The sequence below is a fragment of the Zalophus californianus genome, chromosome 13 (genome assembly GCF_009762305.2).
Source record: "Zalophus californianus isolate mZalCal1 chromosome 13, mZalCal1.pri.v2, whole genome shotgun sequence".
Lineage (NCBI taxonomy): Eukaryota > Metazoa > Chordata > Mammalia > Carnivora > Otariidae > Zalophus > Zalophus californianus.
The window spans coordinates 32,288,416-32,300,109 of NC_045607.1; the positions used below are offsets into that span (position 1 = coordinate 32,288,416).

Below are 11,694 nucleotides of genomic sequence, written 5' to 3' on the forward strand. Positions count from 1 at the left end.
AATAATCACAGAACACACAACATAACAATCATCAGGGCAGAAATACCTGGAAGAAAACAAGCCACGGCCAATTATGGTATCTTGGATTTGAGCGACTACCTGGTCACATAAGGAACTGTTAATCTGACAAAGAAGACAATCTCCCCCTAATGTTTTCTCCATACTCACTCATAAAGGCAGAGAGACTAAGGGCCCTAGTAGGCAAGTATGAGCAATGAGACTTGGTATAAATGAATTAAAAAGTTTATTAGCCATAGAAAAAAATTGATTCCTTAAATCAATTCTTAAGTTCCCTGTAAAACAATAAGCTTACAGAATACTTCTTTCTCACAAACAGAAAGTCACTATGCATTTGGTCCAAGATATGTTTTTTTTTCCTTCTTCTTCAGATGACAGACAGATGGATGTAGCCGAATCTATGAACGAGTGTACTTGCCCCAAATGTGCAACATAAATACAGAAGCGATGAACAGAAGACTCATAACCAATACTGGAACAGGGCCACTGGAAGTAAGAAGAGAAGGCATGCTTACTTTTAGTAATAATACATATTATAGCTGTAACACTGACGATTGCCGAGGGGATAAAGCAGGGGGAAGTACCTAAGATTCACCCGAGAATACCATTTACAAGGTTTAATTATATTCCCCAAATTATTATTATGGATATATTGAGGGCGTGGGGACGGCACTGTCATTACTCAGGAGGAATCCTTATCTTTTAGTAAAACATATTAAAATATATACAAATAAAATGATTTGATGTCTTGGAGACACTAGGCTCTCTAATTTCATATATCTGATATTTTCCGTAATAAAAAAAAGTCAGAAAAATTTCCCAAGCTCTTTAAGTGCAAACAGCCCAATCACCAAACTATTATTTCAAATTAATATTTATGAATTTATTATTTATTAATATTTATTAATAAATTAACATTTATTAATATTTATTAAAGACAACCTTCATTGTCTAACTAGAGTGTACTAGGCATACAAAGATACATATCACATTGTAAGTTACAAAGTGTTTTCACTTGATCAACAAACTCCTGACCCAGGACAAACAAATACTAATCTCATTTTATAACAAGGAAAACTGAGGCTCAGAGATTATTACTTGCCTAAGAACACACAGCCAGAACAGAAAGGAGAGATCTGAACTCCAGTTTTCTGATTCGATACATACTACTTGTCCCTCTCTCTCTCTTTTTTTTCAAGATTTTTTTTTTATGTATTTGAGAGAGAGAGTGAACAAACGGGGAGGAGGGGCAGAAGGAGACGGAGAAGCAAATTCCCCACTGAGCAGGGTACTTGTCTCTCTCTTTTAAGGTTGCCATCTAGTTCCACGTAGGAGTTTATTAAAGGAAGGAAATAGGTTTTACTTATCAGCCCTTCCCTAAATCAAATGCTTCTCAAGTTGAGACTTAGTACATGGGTTTCTTAAAGGAAGAACCCCTGATCTCACACAACCTGTAAATGCTGACTGTGATGAAATGTTATGGGCCCCTCCTTTGTGACTCTTCCTGCCAACACCGGTTTTGGAGAATTCAAGATGTCACTTCACTTCCCAGATACAACTGGGAAGTGGACAACAGAAAAGACCCCAGAAATCTTTACAGCGAGGGCAGTGGAGTAACCCAATGGAGCAGCGGAGTAACAGAGTCCACTAGTGGCCAAGAGACAACACACAGAGATCAAAGTCCTTGCTACACTAGTCTGTTCTTCCAAGATCTGTACAATTACGGGAGTAAACAAATTTAAAAGTACATGGAAGGGAATCTTCACCGAGTTACACTTAAGCACACCCCCTACTTCAGTGCAACATCAGAGCAACACAAGACACAGAGCATGAAGCTGAGGGCGCAGCTCCCAGAGAGCTGGAATTTGGGAATCAACTCTGTCACCCAGGAGCTGTGACTGAGGCCGTTACTTACCTTCTCTGAGCCTCATTTTCCTCATCTGTAAAATGGGGATAATCCCGGTGCCTATCCCATAGGGTTGATGAGGTACTAAATAAGCTAATACGAACACAGTTCAGGTTTACAGTAAGCTTCCAGGAGATGCTATCATCAGCCTGGAAAAGAAAAATTCTCAACTCCTAAGAAGAACCACCAACAAGCTCCAAGATGTGGACCTGTGGATACAAATTCCCAATTGTGTCTTTTCATCAAAAACACCTGTCTCTTATTGAGGATAAACTATGGTTTATGACACTTCAAGGAACCTCCCAGGTTCTATCCTGGGAGGACTCAAGCAGTAAGGAGCAGCAAGCAAGCCTAGCTGTTCCACAGCACAAAGCCCAGAGCTAGCGCAGGCCAGACACCCCCAGGAGAACAGGTCTGACCACCTTCTTGAGAAGGGTATAAAGTAAGTCCCCTGGAGACCCTGAAGAGCAAGGGGCTTCAAAATTTCTCTCTGAAATACTCACAAAGATTACCTTGAAACAAACACCAAAACGTTTTTCATGCCGCCAACTCACATGCCCCCACGCCAGGAATGATTTCCTAAGCTCATCCTCACCGTAACAAGTCTTCAAGAGAATAGTAAAAAATCACTCGATAAAACCAAATCTCAAGAATTCTAGGGAAGGGCGCCTGGGTGGCTCAGTTGGTTAAGCGACTGCCTTTGGCTCAGGTCATGATCCTGGAGTCCTGGGATAGAGTCCCACGTCGGGCTCCCTGCTCATTGGGGAGTCTGCTTCTCCCTCTGACCCTCTTCCCTCTCGTGTTCTCTGTCTCTCATTCTCTCTCTCTCAAATAAATAAGTAAAATCTTAAAAAAAAAAAAAAATTCTAGGGACGCCTTCGTCAACTACATTTGCGATCCAAGTCAAGCTACGAGTTAATTCAATTAATCCAAAGAAATCTAATTTTGTCTCTTTCTACCAGACAAGCAGTATAGAAAGAGCATGGGATTGAACAGTCAGAAGACATAGCTCCAGCCCCTGCTGGCCGCCTTCCACATATAACTGCCTCTGTGAACACAGGTGCTCCATGAACGGGAGTGCGTCATTCTTCCAATTCCTCAGCCACTGGGTTTAAGCCTGATAGGCAGGGGTGTTCTGGAGCCTCACACGAAGAGACCTGTGGGACCAGCTCTGCCGCACGGTACCAGAAACCACAGGAAGTAAGGCGAGCAAGGCCTGGCGACCCTGGATGCCCATTTCCCATCACCTAATGAGCACTCCCAGACCGAAGAACTTAGACAGTGGTTATGTTCACCCTCCAGGGTCACCCACCACCCACCAAAGGCAAAGGGGGCCAAAGAACTTTTGGTAACACAGCCTAATACAGACACTCCCATTAGGCTGTAATAGTATCAGCTTGTGCCTCCAAGAAAGCTTTGAAAAATCACCTAACTCCAATTCAAGTGGTTACTCCTCTTTCTCAGTGTGGGACAAGAACACAAATGAAGAGCAATTTCATCTAATTAAGCAGTTTTCCCTCCAGTTCTCTCTGTTCCCATCATTTATTCTGACACAGCTACATGAAGATTTTTCCCTTGCTTTCCCTCAATCCATGGAGATGTTATTCTAGGCTCTAAACTAAATGGCTGATATACAGACAAACCAAACCAAGCCCACCTGGCACGAATGAAGCCGCCGTGTACCGTACATCTCATCAGAGCAAACACCACTGGCGGCAGAGACTGCACTGCCCCACGGTTGTGTGACACTCAACAACGTCTGTTCCCCAACACTTACACCTTGAGCCCAGGGGAGTCTTCTGTGTAGAATCGCCACATGCCCCCAGTGCCTGCTGAGGTTGTGCGCCCCGCGCTCCTTGTTCCACAGCTCGCATTTTTTCTGGAAGAAATATTACAAAAAGCTTTTTCTCGGAAGCCCCTTACCATAGCATTATAACATATGCTACTACTACGCTGTTAAAGAACCAAAAATTAAAACAAAACGAAACGGAACCCTCTCCCCTGCAGAAAAACACTTTCTTTGCCAGATCCCCCAAATTCTTGCTTTTACTCCACTGATCGTGATAACCACTGAGGACTGAATACCTGCCACATGCTAATGAATACAACCACCCCAGAAAGTAGTCACCATTTCCAATGTATAAATGAAGAAAATGGGCTCATAAAAGGTGAAGTAAAGTGCCTAGGACCACACAGCCAGCAGGCAGCCAAGCTCAGCAGTGAACCCAGTTGACTCTGGAGCCCATCCACTTGCCCATACATATGGGCATCTCATTTGAACAATGAATTTGTTTCTCTTCACATGTATTTTTGTGAAGTCAAGTAATAAACCCTTGCTTAAAAAGCCCTGAATCCATATACTTGATTTTAAAATGACTACTTAAAATGTTTTTCAGTTACTGTATATACTACAAAAAAGGCAAAAACAATTAAGCTTTTGTTGTAATCCAGGTCCTAAAATGGAGCATACATTTTATAAAAAATTATTTTGTGCTCTGTTTTCACTATTTTGATATACTGGCCATAGATCTTGGGCAGAGGTAGGATGACATGTCCCTCACAGGGGCTCCAGGTCTGTGAGATGAGCTGCATGACACAGGCAGCCCAGGCACCCAGAAGTAGCCCAACAGCACTTGTGCCATCCATCAGGGCACGCAGGGAGAATCTAGAAGTGAAAACCCTATTACCACCATCTCTTCCCACTGCCCTTCCAACTTGGGTCATAATCCTCACCTCCCCCTGCCGTGGCCTTTACCCCAAACTCTAGTGCAGACACATTGATTACTGGCTACAAAGTGGCCCAGGAACTCCTAAGTCCATACGTACGGCTGTTTTTATGAGATAACCGATAGCAAATAGTAAACGTAATTGTACAGGGATTTACACAGCAATTCATACACTTAGAAGAGCCTTCACACACAAGGATATACATATTTAAGCTGTGAGGTAGGTACCTGAAATTTTCTTCCTTGTTCATAAAAAGGAACTTGAGCTAGATGGTAAACCCAGTGTGGACATGGTAAGTCATTAGCTGAGCCAGGTCTAGGACCCACACACTTTCCACTATTCCCACAGCCTCCCAACTGCAGCGGTTGGTCTCAAAGTCCCTTGGAATTACAGGAGCCCCACAGAAATCAGTCTAGGCTCTTTAAGATTTCTTACACCTACTGGCACATGGGGCAATGCAGGGGATTTGATAATCAGGGCACCTGGAAATACCAAATGTACTCAAAATATCTCCCATTCCTCCACTGGAAAGCCAGGTAGAAGTTAACAGAGCCCATTTAATCTCTTAAATTTCTATTAGGGGTCTATTTTACCCTTTCTTTCTGGCCACAGTGTAACTGCCTCCCTGTTCCTATACCCTACAGTTCCTTCAAAAATCCCGAGACTATAGGGTGGCTTGATTCCTTCATTTATTCTGTCAGGTCTTATAGTAGGATACAGATGTTTGGTCATTTCTGTCAAAATCTAATGAAGGAGATAAATATGGAAACATGAATGCTATTATAGCCCCAAGAACAAAATGCTGTGGGAGCCAAAGAGAAGACTCACAGCTACTGCTGCTTTCCAAGTCAGGGAAGGCCTCAAGAACCCCTGAGCTTAGTCTTGCAGAATAAACAGAAGTGGGGGGAGGGGTCGTCTAATGAGTTCAACAGTAATAAGCTCACTGTTGCTGGATCACCAGAGAGGAGAGGCAGCTGGGCTGAAATAACACCAAAACCACTGGTATCCACCCCTCTTCTTCTTCTTCCCTTTTTTTTAAAAAGTTCAGCAACAAGAAATTGAGATAGAAGCTAAGATGTGTGACAGAATCAGAGGGGAAGGCAGATTGGAGTGGAAACGACCTGGAGAGAAGACTTAGGTAGGAAATGCAAATGTCTAGATGAGAGAAGTTGGGGTAAACTGGAACGGTGGACATGAAAAAGTAAACAACCGAGGAGAAGTTTTTTGTGTGCCATTCGGTCTTGCAAATGAGTCAACAAAGACAGAGCATAAGAAAAATTCACGACCACCCTTAAATTTTCGCCTTGGGTAAATGAATATATAGTTGTAGTGCCAGATGGAAGGGAGATAAAATTGGGGCAGAAGCTAGGATGAAAGGAGACTGAGTTTTCCATTGGACAAGTCATGTTGGACTGAGTATGAGGGGACCTGCAGATCAAAATGTGACTGCAAAGCTTAGGTCCAGACACACCTGTTTAATGACATCAGTTTTCTCAAAGTTGTCTCTGATCCCACTCCAGTTTGTTAACTTTCCTTTTTCAAGAGAGGTGCCCCAAACTGCGCAATTCGAAGAAAACGTTGCCTCCCTCTCGAGACACACTAGACCTACGGCCACGTCGCCTGAGGTTCAGTTTGCCCTTGTGACTCTTTTCAGCCCGGGGTCTCCTTCTCCGGACGAGCGAATTCCTGGGCACCATCTCTCCAAGCCCACAGCCAGAGGGTCGCGGGGCTCCTTACCTCTGCCGGACCGTGGATCCAGCCGCCCGGGCGGCCACTGCTTTGCTGGGTGAGCGCCCCGACGAGCCCACATTAGTGCCACTGGGGGTCGGACCAGGCTACAGAGAGAAACAAGTAGATAGGCGAGTGAGCGCCCCCGGCACGCCCCCAGACCCCGGCCCCAGGCCCTGACGGCCAAGACCAGCACCTGCAGGGGAGGCTGGGGAAAGCAAGGCAGCCACAAGAGGAGAGCAAGGCGGAAGGCCAGTGTCAGGGCCAAGAGGAGAGGCGGGACCAAAAAGGGAAGGCTGGGGCCGCCGTACCATGCTGAAGACTGGAAGGCCCTGGAGGATGAAACTGACGCCCAAGAAGCGGACGGTGGAGTCCTCAAAGGACCGGCGGCTGGAGAGGCTGGCTCAGGCCCCGCCCTCAGGCCCCTCGCAGGGTCCTCGCCGGCTCCAGGGACGCCTGAGTTGTCCCACCATATGCCTGTACAAATAACAAGAGATTTGGTCAGCCGCTGTGTGGGAAGTACAGACCTTCCGCCTCCTTTCTTTGAATCGCAGCATCCTTCATAGAATCCTATCCCTACCAAAGAGAGGATATAGGTACGGTCAGACGGGAAATTTCTTCTGGCAGACACTGGGCGCCTGCAGATTTGCGCTGATGTGGCCTAACTGACGTAAGCGCCGCGAGGCGTGGTCGGCCCCGCAGAGGCCCGCTGGGAGCCGGGAAAGAGCATGCGCGGAAGCCCGGTAGGGCGCGGGCCGCTAGCGCGGCTCCCCGACCATGGCGAAGAAGCGGGGCCAAGACGAAGACCCCGGTCCCAACCCATCGGTGCTGTTCCTGCACCCGGACCTGGGCGTGGGCGGCGCCGAGCGGCTGGTGCTGGACGCGGCACTGGCGCTGCAGGCGCGCGGATGTAGCGTCAAGATCTGGACCGCGCACTACGATCCCGGCCACAGCTTCGCGGACAGCCGCGAGCTGCAGGTGCGCTGCGCCGGGGACTGGCTTCCGCGCAGCCTGGGCTGGGGCGGCCGAGGCGCCGCGGTCTGCGCCTACGTGCGCATGATCTTTCTGGCGCTCTACGTGCTGTTCCTCGGGGACGAGGAGTTCGACGTGGTCGTGTGCGACCAGGTGAGGCGGCCGCGAGTGCGGCCACGCCCGACCCTCGTGTCGCCTCCTTTTCCCGCTAGGGAGGGCGCACTGCATGGCCCCTGGTGAGCTCTCCCGGCCTGCGGTTCGGAGAGATCGGAACTGATCTGGAGAGAAGAGAACTGGGAGTGAGACTGGTTCTCGAACTTTAGTGTGGACACATTAAAGTTGCACGGTGTTACAGGGCCCCACTCTCAGAAGCTTTCATCCTGGAGTCCTGAGGTGGGGCCCAGAAATCTGCATTTTCGCTGGATCTTCGGGCAGTTCTGAAGTAGATGAGTCTTGGGGCTGCTCTGAGAAACGCAAGCATTAGAAGTCAACCCTAAGTCACCTTTTCCTTCTGAGTAACTTGTAGGTCTTCCCCCTTTGCATTATGTTGACTCTACTTCCAGGCCACATGCATCTCACTTAGTTTTTGCAGACAGGCCACCTCGTTCGTCCGCGGTGTCGTGTTAAAAACACCACGCGAAACATGTCATGCTCTGTTAAAGCTTTAACATGGCTCCCTGTTAGTCTTGGGAGAAGTCAGAGTTCTTTACCTCAGTAAATAATGTCCACCTGCATCTGGGCTCTAGCTGTTTTGGACTCTACGCTTTTTTTCCCCAAAAGTAACTTATTTTAAAAAGTAACATCTACTCGGAACAAAAATTCAAATAGTATAAAAGAGTGTAATGTAGAAGTCCCATCCCAGTTCCACTCCCTAAAGATCGCCACTGTTAGCAGTTTCTCCTGTATCCTTCCAGAAGTTGCCTGTAGCTGCAGTAGCATATGCATCCGTTCTCAGATGCATCTTATTTGTAATAATGAGGACTATGACACACCTACTATTTGATAACTTGTTCTTTTTTTCACCAAAATTCCTGTTTGGGACATCCTTATATATCAATATTAGAGATTCACTTCATGGTTCTCAATGATTGCTGGAAAATCTGCTTTTGTTTAAAAGTACCATAATTTATACATTCTCCTCTTAAAGGACACTCATTGTGACCGATTTTTTGCAAATAGGATTGTAATGGACATCCTCATACCTTTTTTCTACTTCTGTCACAATGTCCTTTGAGTAAATTCCTAGAAATCGTGCCCGAGAGTTTAAATGTCAATGGCTATTGCCAAATTTGCCTTTCAAAGAGGTTGTGTCATTTTGCTCTCCCACAGGGTATGACAGATCCTATTAATTCCATGCTCTTGTGCACAATGGATGCTATAAACCGTCCTAATCTTTGCCAAACCGATGGGTGGAAATGGTTTCACATTTGTATTTGTGCGCTTCTTTATTATTCCTGAGTTAGTTTGATCCTCCTTGCTTGTACAGAAGCTGTTTCTTTTTAAGAAATGTGGACATTTCAAAACATCCTGCATTTGTAGCTAGTTATTAAGTATGAGGCGGCTGAGACTAGTGAATAGAAAAAAACCTGAGCTTGGAAGTAGGAGACCTGAGTTTCGTTCCAGATCTGCTACTTTCTAAGAAGCTTCTGATAAATCTGGCAGGATTCTTCAAGTGGTAAGTGAGCTAGAGATTAAGTAATTTGTAAAGATTACCCAACAAGAACGTCTCTAGTAATGCCGGCATGTAGTTCATGCTTAGTAACGATTATGGTTAACACTTACTGAGCACATGCTGTGTGCTAAATTCTGAAGCATTTTACACATAGTGGTACATTTAATAATCACAAAACAATCAGGAGTTTTTTGAACTACAGTTGTCACCGCGTTACAGAAGAGAAAACTGAGGCACAGAGGGAGGTAAGATTAACTTGCTCATGGTCGCACAGCCAGCAATCTTCATTCCAGAGCCTGCACTCCAGTTCCTTAGAAGAAGAAACATGCTAGAGCTGCCCTGTCCAGTAGGGTAGCCTCTAGGCACCTGTGGCTATTAAGCACTTGAAATGTGGCTAGTCTGAACTGAGATGCGGTGTGAGTGTAAAGATTTAATGTAGAAAAATAGAATGTAAAGTGTCTCAGTAACTTTTTTGATAATGATTACATTTTGAAATGACAATATTTTAGATAAATATTTTTTAAATTTCACCCTTAAAAAATGTTGTCATGTGGTTACCAGATTTTTATTTTCATTGGACCATGCTGTTCTAGAGGAAACCATTGGACTTGCAGCTTTAAATATTTAGCACACAGCCCACAGATGTGTACAAGCCTTTCATTACACCAGGGATTGTATTGGGTGAGAGTCCAGGGGAACACAAAGCAGAATCGGGCATTGCCCATGACGAGGTCCACAGACCAGCAGGCAGGGTGGGTGGGCATGCTTTTGACTTGGTTGAAGTTGAGTTGACCAGTCTGTATCTGCTGTTGATTTTTGCTTCCGCTAGGTGTCTGCCTGCATCCCAGTGCTCAAGCTGGCCAGACGGCCCAAGAAGATCCTGTTTTATTGTCACTTCCCAGATCTGCTTCTCACCAGGAGAGATTCTTTTCTGAAACACTTATACAGGGCCCCAATTGACTGGATAGAGGAATACACCACAGGCATGGCGGACTGCATCTTAGTCAACAGCAGGTTTACAGCTGCCGTTTTTAAGGAAACATTCAAGTCCCTGTCTCACATAGACCCCGATGTCCTCTACCCATCTCTGAATGTCACCAGCTTTGACTCCACTGTTCCTGAAAAGCTCGATGACCTCGTCCCCAAGGGGAAGAAATTCCTGTTCCTCTCCATCAATAGATACGAAAGGAAGAAAAACCTGACTTTGGCACTGGAAGCCCTAGGAAAACTGCGTGGAAGGTTGACATCCCAGGACTGGGACAAGGTTCATCTGATCATGGCAGGTGGTTATGATGAAAGAGTCCTGGAGAATGTGGAACACTATCAGGAATTGAAGGAAATGGTCCAGCAGTCCGACCTTGGACAGTGTGTGACCTTCCTGCGATCTTTCTCAGACACACAGAAGATCGCGCTCCTCCATGGCTGTACCTCTGTGCTTTACACACCAAGCAATGAACACTTTGGCATCGTCCCTTTGGAGGCCATGTACATGCAGTGCCCGGTCATTGCCGTGAATTCGGGTGGGCCCTTGGAGTCCGTCGTCCACGGCGTCACAGGGTTTCTGTGTGAGCCTGACCCAGTGCACTTCTCAGAAGCGATGGAAAAGTTCATCCACGAGCCTTCCCTAAAAGCCACAATGGGATTGGCAGGGAGAGCCAGGGTGAAGGAAAAGTTTTCCTCTGCAGCTTTTACAGAACAGCTCTACCAGTATGTCACCAAACTGCTGGTATAATCCCACTTTTTAAAGGCCTGTATGCTGTATTCATTAGTACCATTTTTTTGTAGACCGTAGCCTCACTTTTGAAACCGAAAAAAAACCTAGAGTCCACTGCAGAAGCGATTAAAAGAAAAATAAACTTGAATCTTGAATCTGAGCCACTTTCCTATGCACAGCGCATTTCCATCTACTTTTTCAGAAAAATGAAATCTTTTATGCTATAATTATTCCACGTCTTCATCAAAAAACTTCAGTTATATTTTCTCTAGGGTACTGTTGCTTTGCCTTACTTGGCACGCTGTAGTTTAAGCGTATCATCATTAAAGTCGATTAATTTGGGTTCATAGCATAATGAGAACAGGGTCACTGTAGTACCCAAAATCAATGCACCTAAGCGTTTACTATCCTCTGTTTGGAAATTTTTGTTAGTCATACCTTTGCCTGGATCCATAGCAAAAATGTTCTGTACTTTTTTACAAAGATGATTTATTATATTTTTGCACACTGAGATGTGACAATAAAATATGGTTATCATAGGAAAAGAAAGCATACTAGATTTAGGCCTCTGTGATCTGTTTGGTATTGTTAGGATTGTGGATAGCCAAGCCTGAAGTCTGAAACTAGAGTAAACCAGATGTTGAAGTAAGGGGACATCCGTCACTCATGGGTGTGCCTCTTACGTATGTTTGCTTTCTTCGTGTCATCTGAGTCATCGGCTTTGTTAATGTTGGTGTTTGCTTAAGTAAGCTCCTACTAGTGTAAGACACAATTGCTTTGTGTCCTTCAAGCCCTGCCTCAGATGCCATGGCTGTGGAGCTTTCCTCGACCCTCTCTCCTCCTTCCTCCCAGCCTGCGTGTGGTTTTCCTCTTCATGGACCCTAGCCCTTTTGTGGCACCGACCAGTCTTCCAGTTCCTTACTTAACCTGTTGGCCTAAGTACAAATAGACATAAAG

The 11,694-nt window shown here is 45.6% G+C and overlaps 2 protein-coding genes across 4 annotated transcripts; one reads left to right on the forward strand and one right to left on the reverse strand.

Moving 5' to 3' along the window:
- Nucleotides 1-224: 224 nt before the first annotated feature.
- On the reverse strand, nt 225-6,974 carry SEC61B (SEC61 translocon subunit beta). Of its 2 annotated transcripts, XR_003523670.1 has the most exons (5): nt 6,960-6,974; nt 6,691-6,856; nt 6,389-6,486; nt 3,702-3,803; nt 225-504 (listed from the first exon to the last, which is right to left on the reverse strand). XR_003523670.1 is itself a non-coding variant. In XM_027615390.1 (4 exons), exons 1-4 carry the CDS (start codon nt 6,691-6,693, stop codon nt 417-419), a joined length of 291 nt encoding a protein of 96 aa, XP_027471191.1. In that variant the 5' UTR covers nt 6,694-6,848; the 3' UTR covers nt 225-416. The 2 variants fall into 2 exon arrangements, 1 of the variants encoding a protein (XP_027471191.1); XM_027615390.1 differs by lacking the exon at nt 6,960-6,974 and having other exon boundaries at nt 6,691-6,848.
- Nucleotides 6,975-7,069: 95 nt separating this feature from the next.
- Nucleotides 7,070-10,909, forward strand: ALG2 (ALG2 alpha-1,3/1,6-mannosyltransferase). Of its 2 annotated transcripts, none has more exons than XM_027615388.2 (2): nt 7,070-7,504; nt 9,853-10,909. In XM_027615388.2, exons 1-2 carry the CDS (start codon nt 7,157-7,159, stop codon nt 10,753-10,755), a joined length of 1,251 nt encoding a protein of 416 aa, XP_027471189.1. In that variant the 5' UTR covers nt 7,070-7,156; the 3' UTR covers nt 10,756-10,909. The 2 variants fall into 2 exon arrangements, with proteins under 2 accessions (XP_027471189.1, XP_027471190.1); XM_027615389.2 differs by having other exon boundaries at nt 7,070-7,357.
- The last annotated feature ends 785 nt before the right edge of the window (nt 10,910-11,694 follow it).

Excerpts from the sequence above, each read along its gene's own strand:
- ALG2 (XM_027615388.2), top strand. The coding sequence starts at position 7,157 with ATGGCGAAGAAGCGGGGCCAAGACGAAGACCCCGGTCCCAACCCATCG. Across the intron at positions 7,505-9,852 it reads ACGTGGTCGTGTGCGACCAG|GTGTCTGCCTGCATCCCAGT; the intron begins GTGAGGCGGCCG and ends TGCTTCCGCTAG.
- SEC61B (XM_027615390.1), bottom strand. Across the intron at positions 3,804-6,388 it reads GGATCCACGGTCCGGCAGAG|AAAAAATGCGAGCTGTGGAA; the intron begins GTAAGGAGCCCC and ends TATTTCTTCCAG. Across the intron at positions 505-3,701 it reads GACTCCCCTGGGCTCAAGGT|TGGCCCTGTTCCAGTATTGG; the intron begins GTAAGTGTTGGG and ends TCTTACTTCCAG.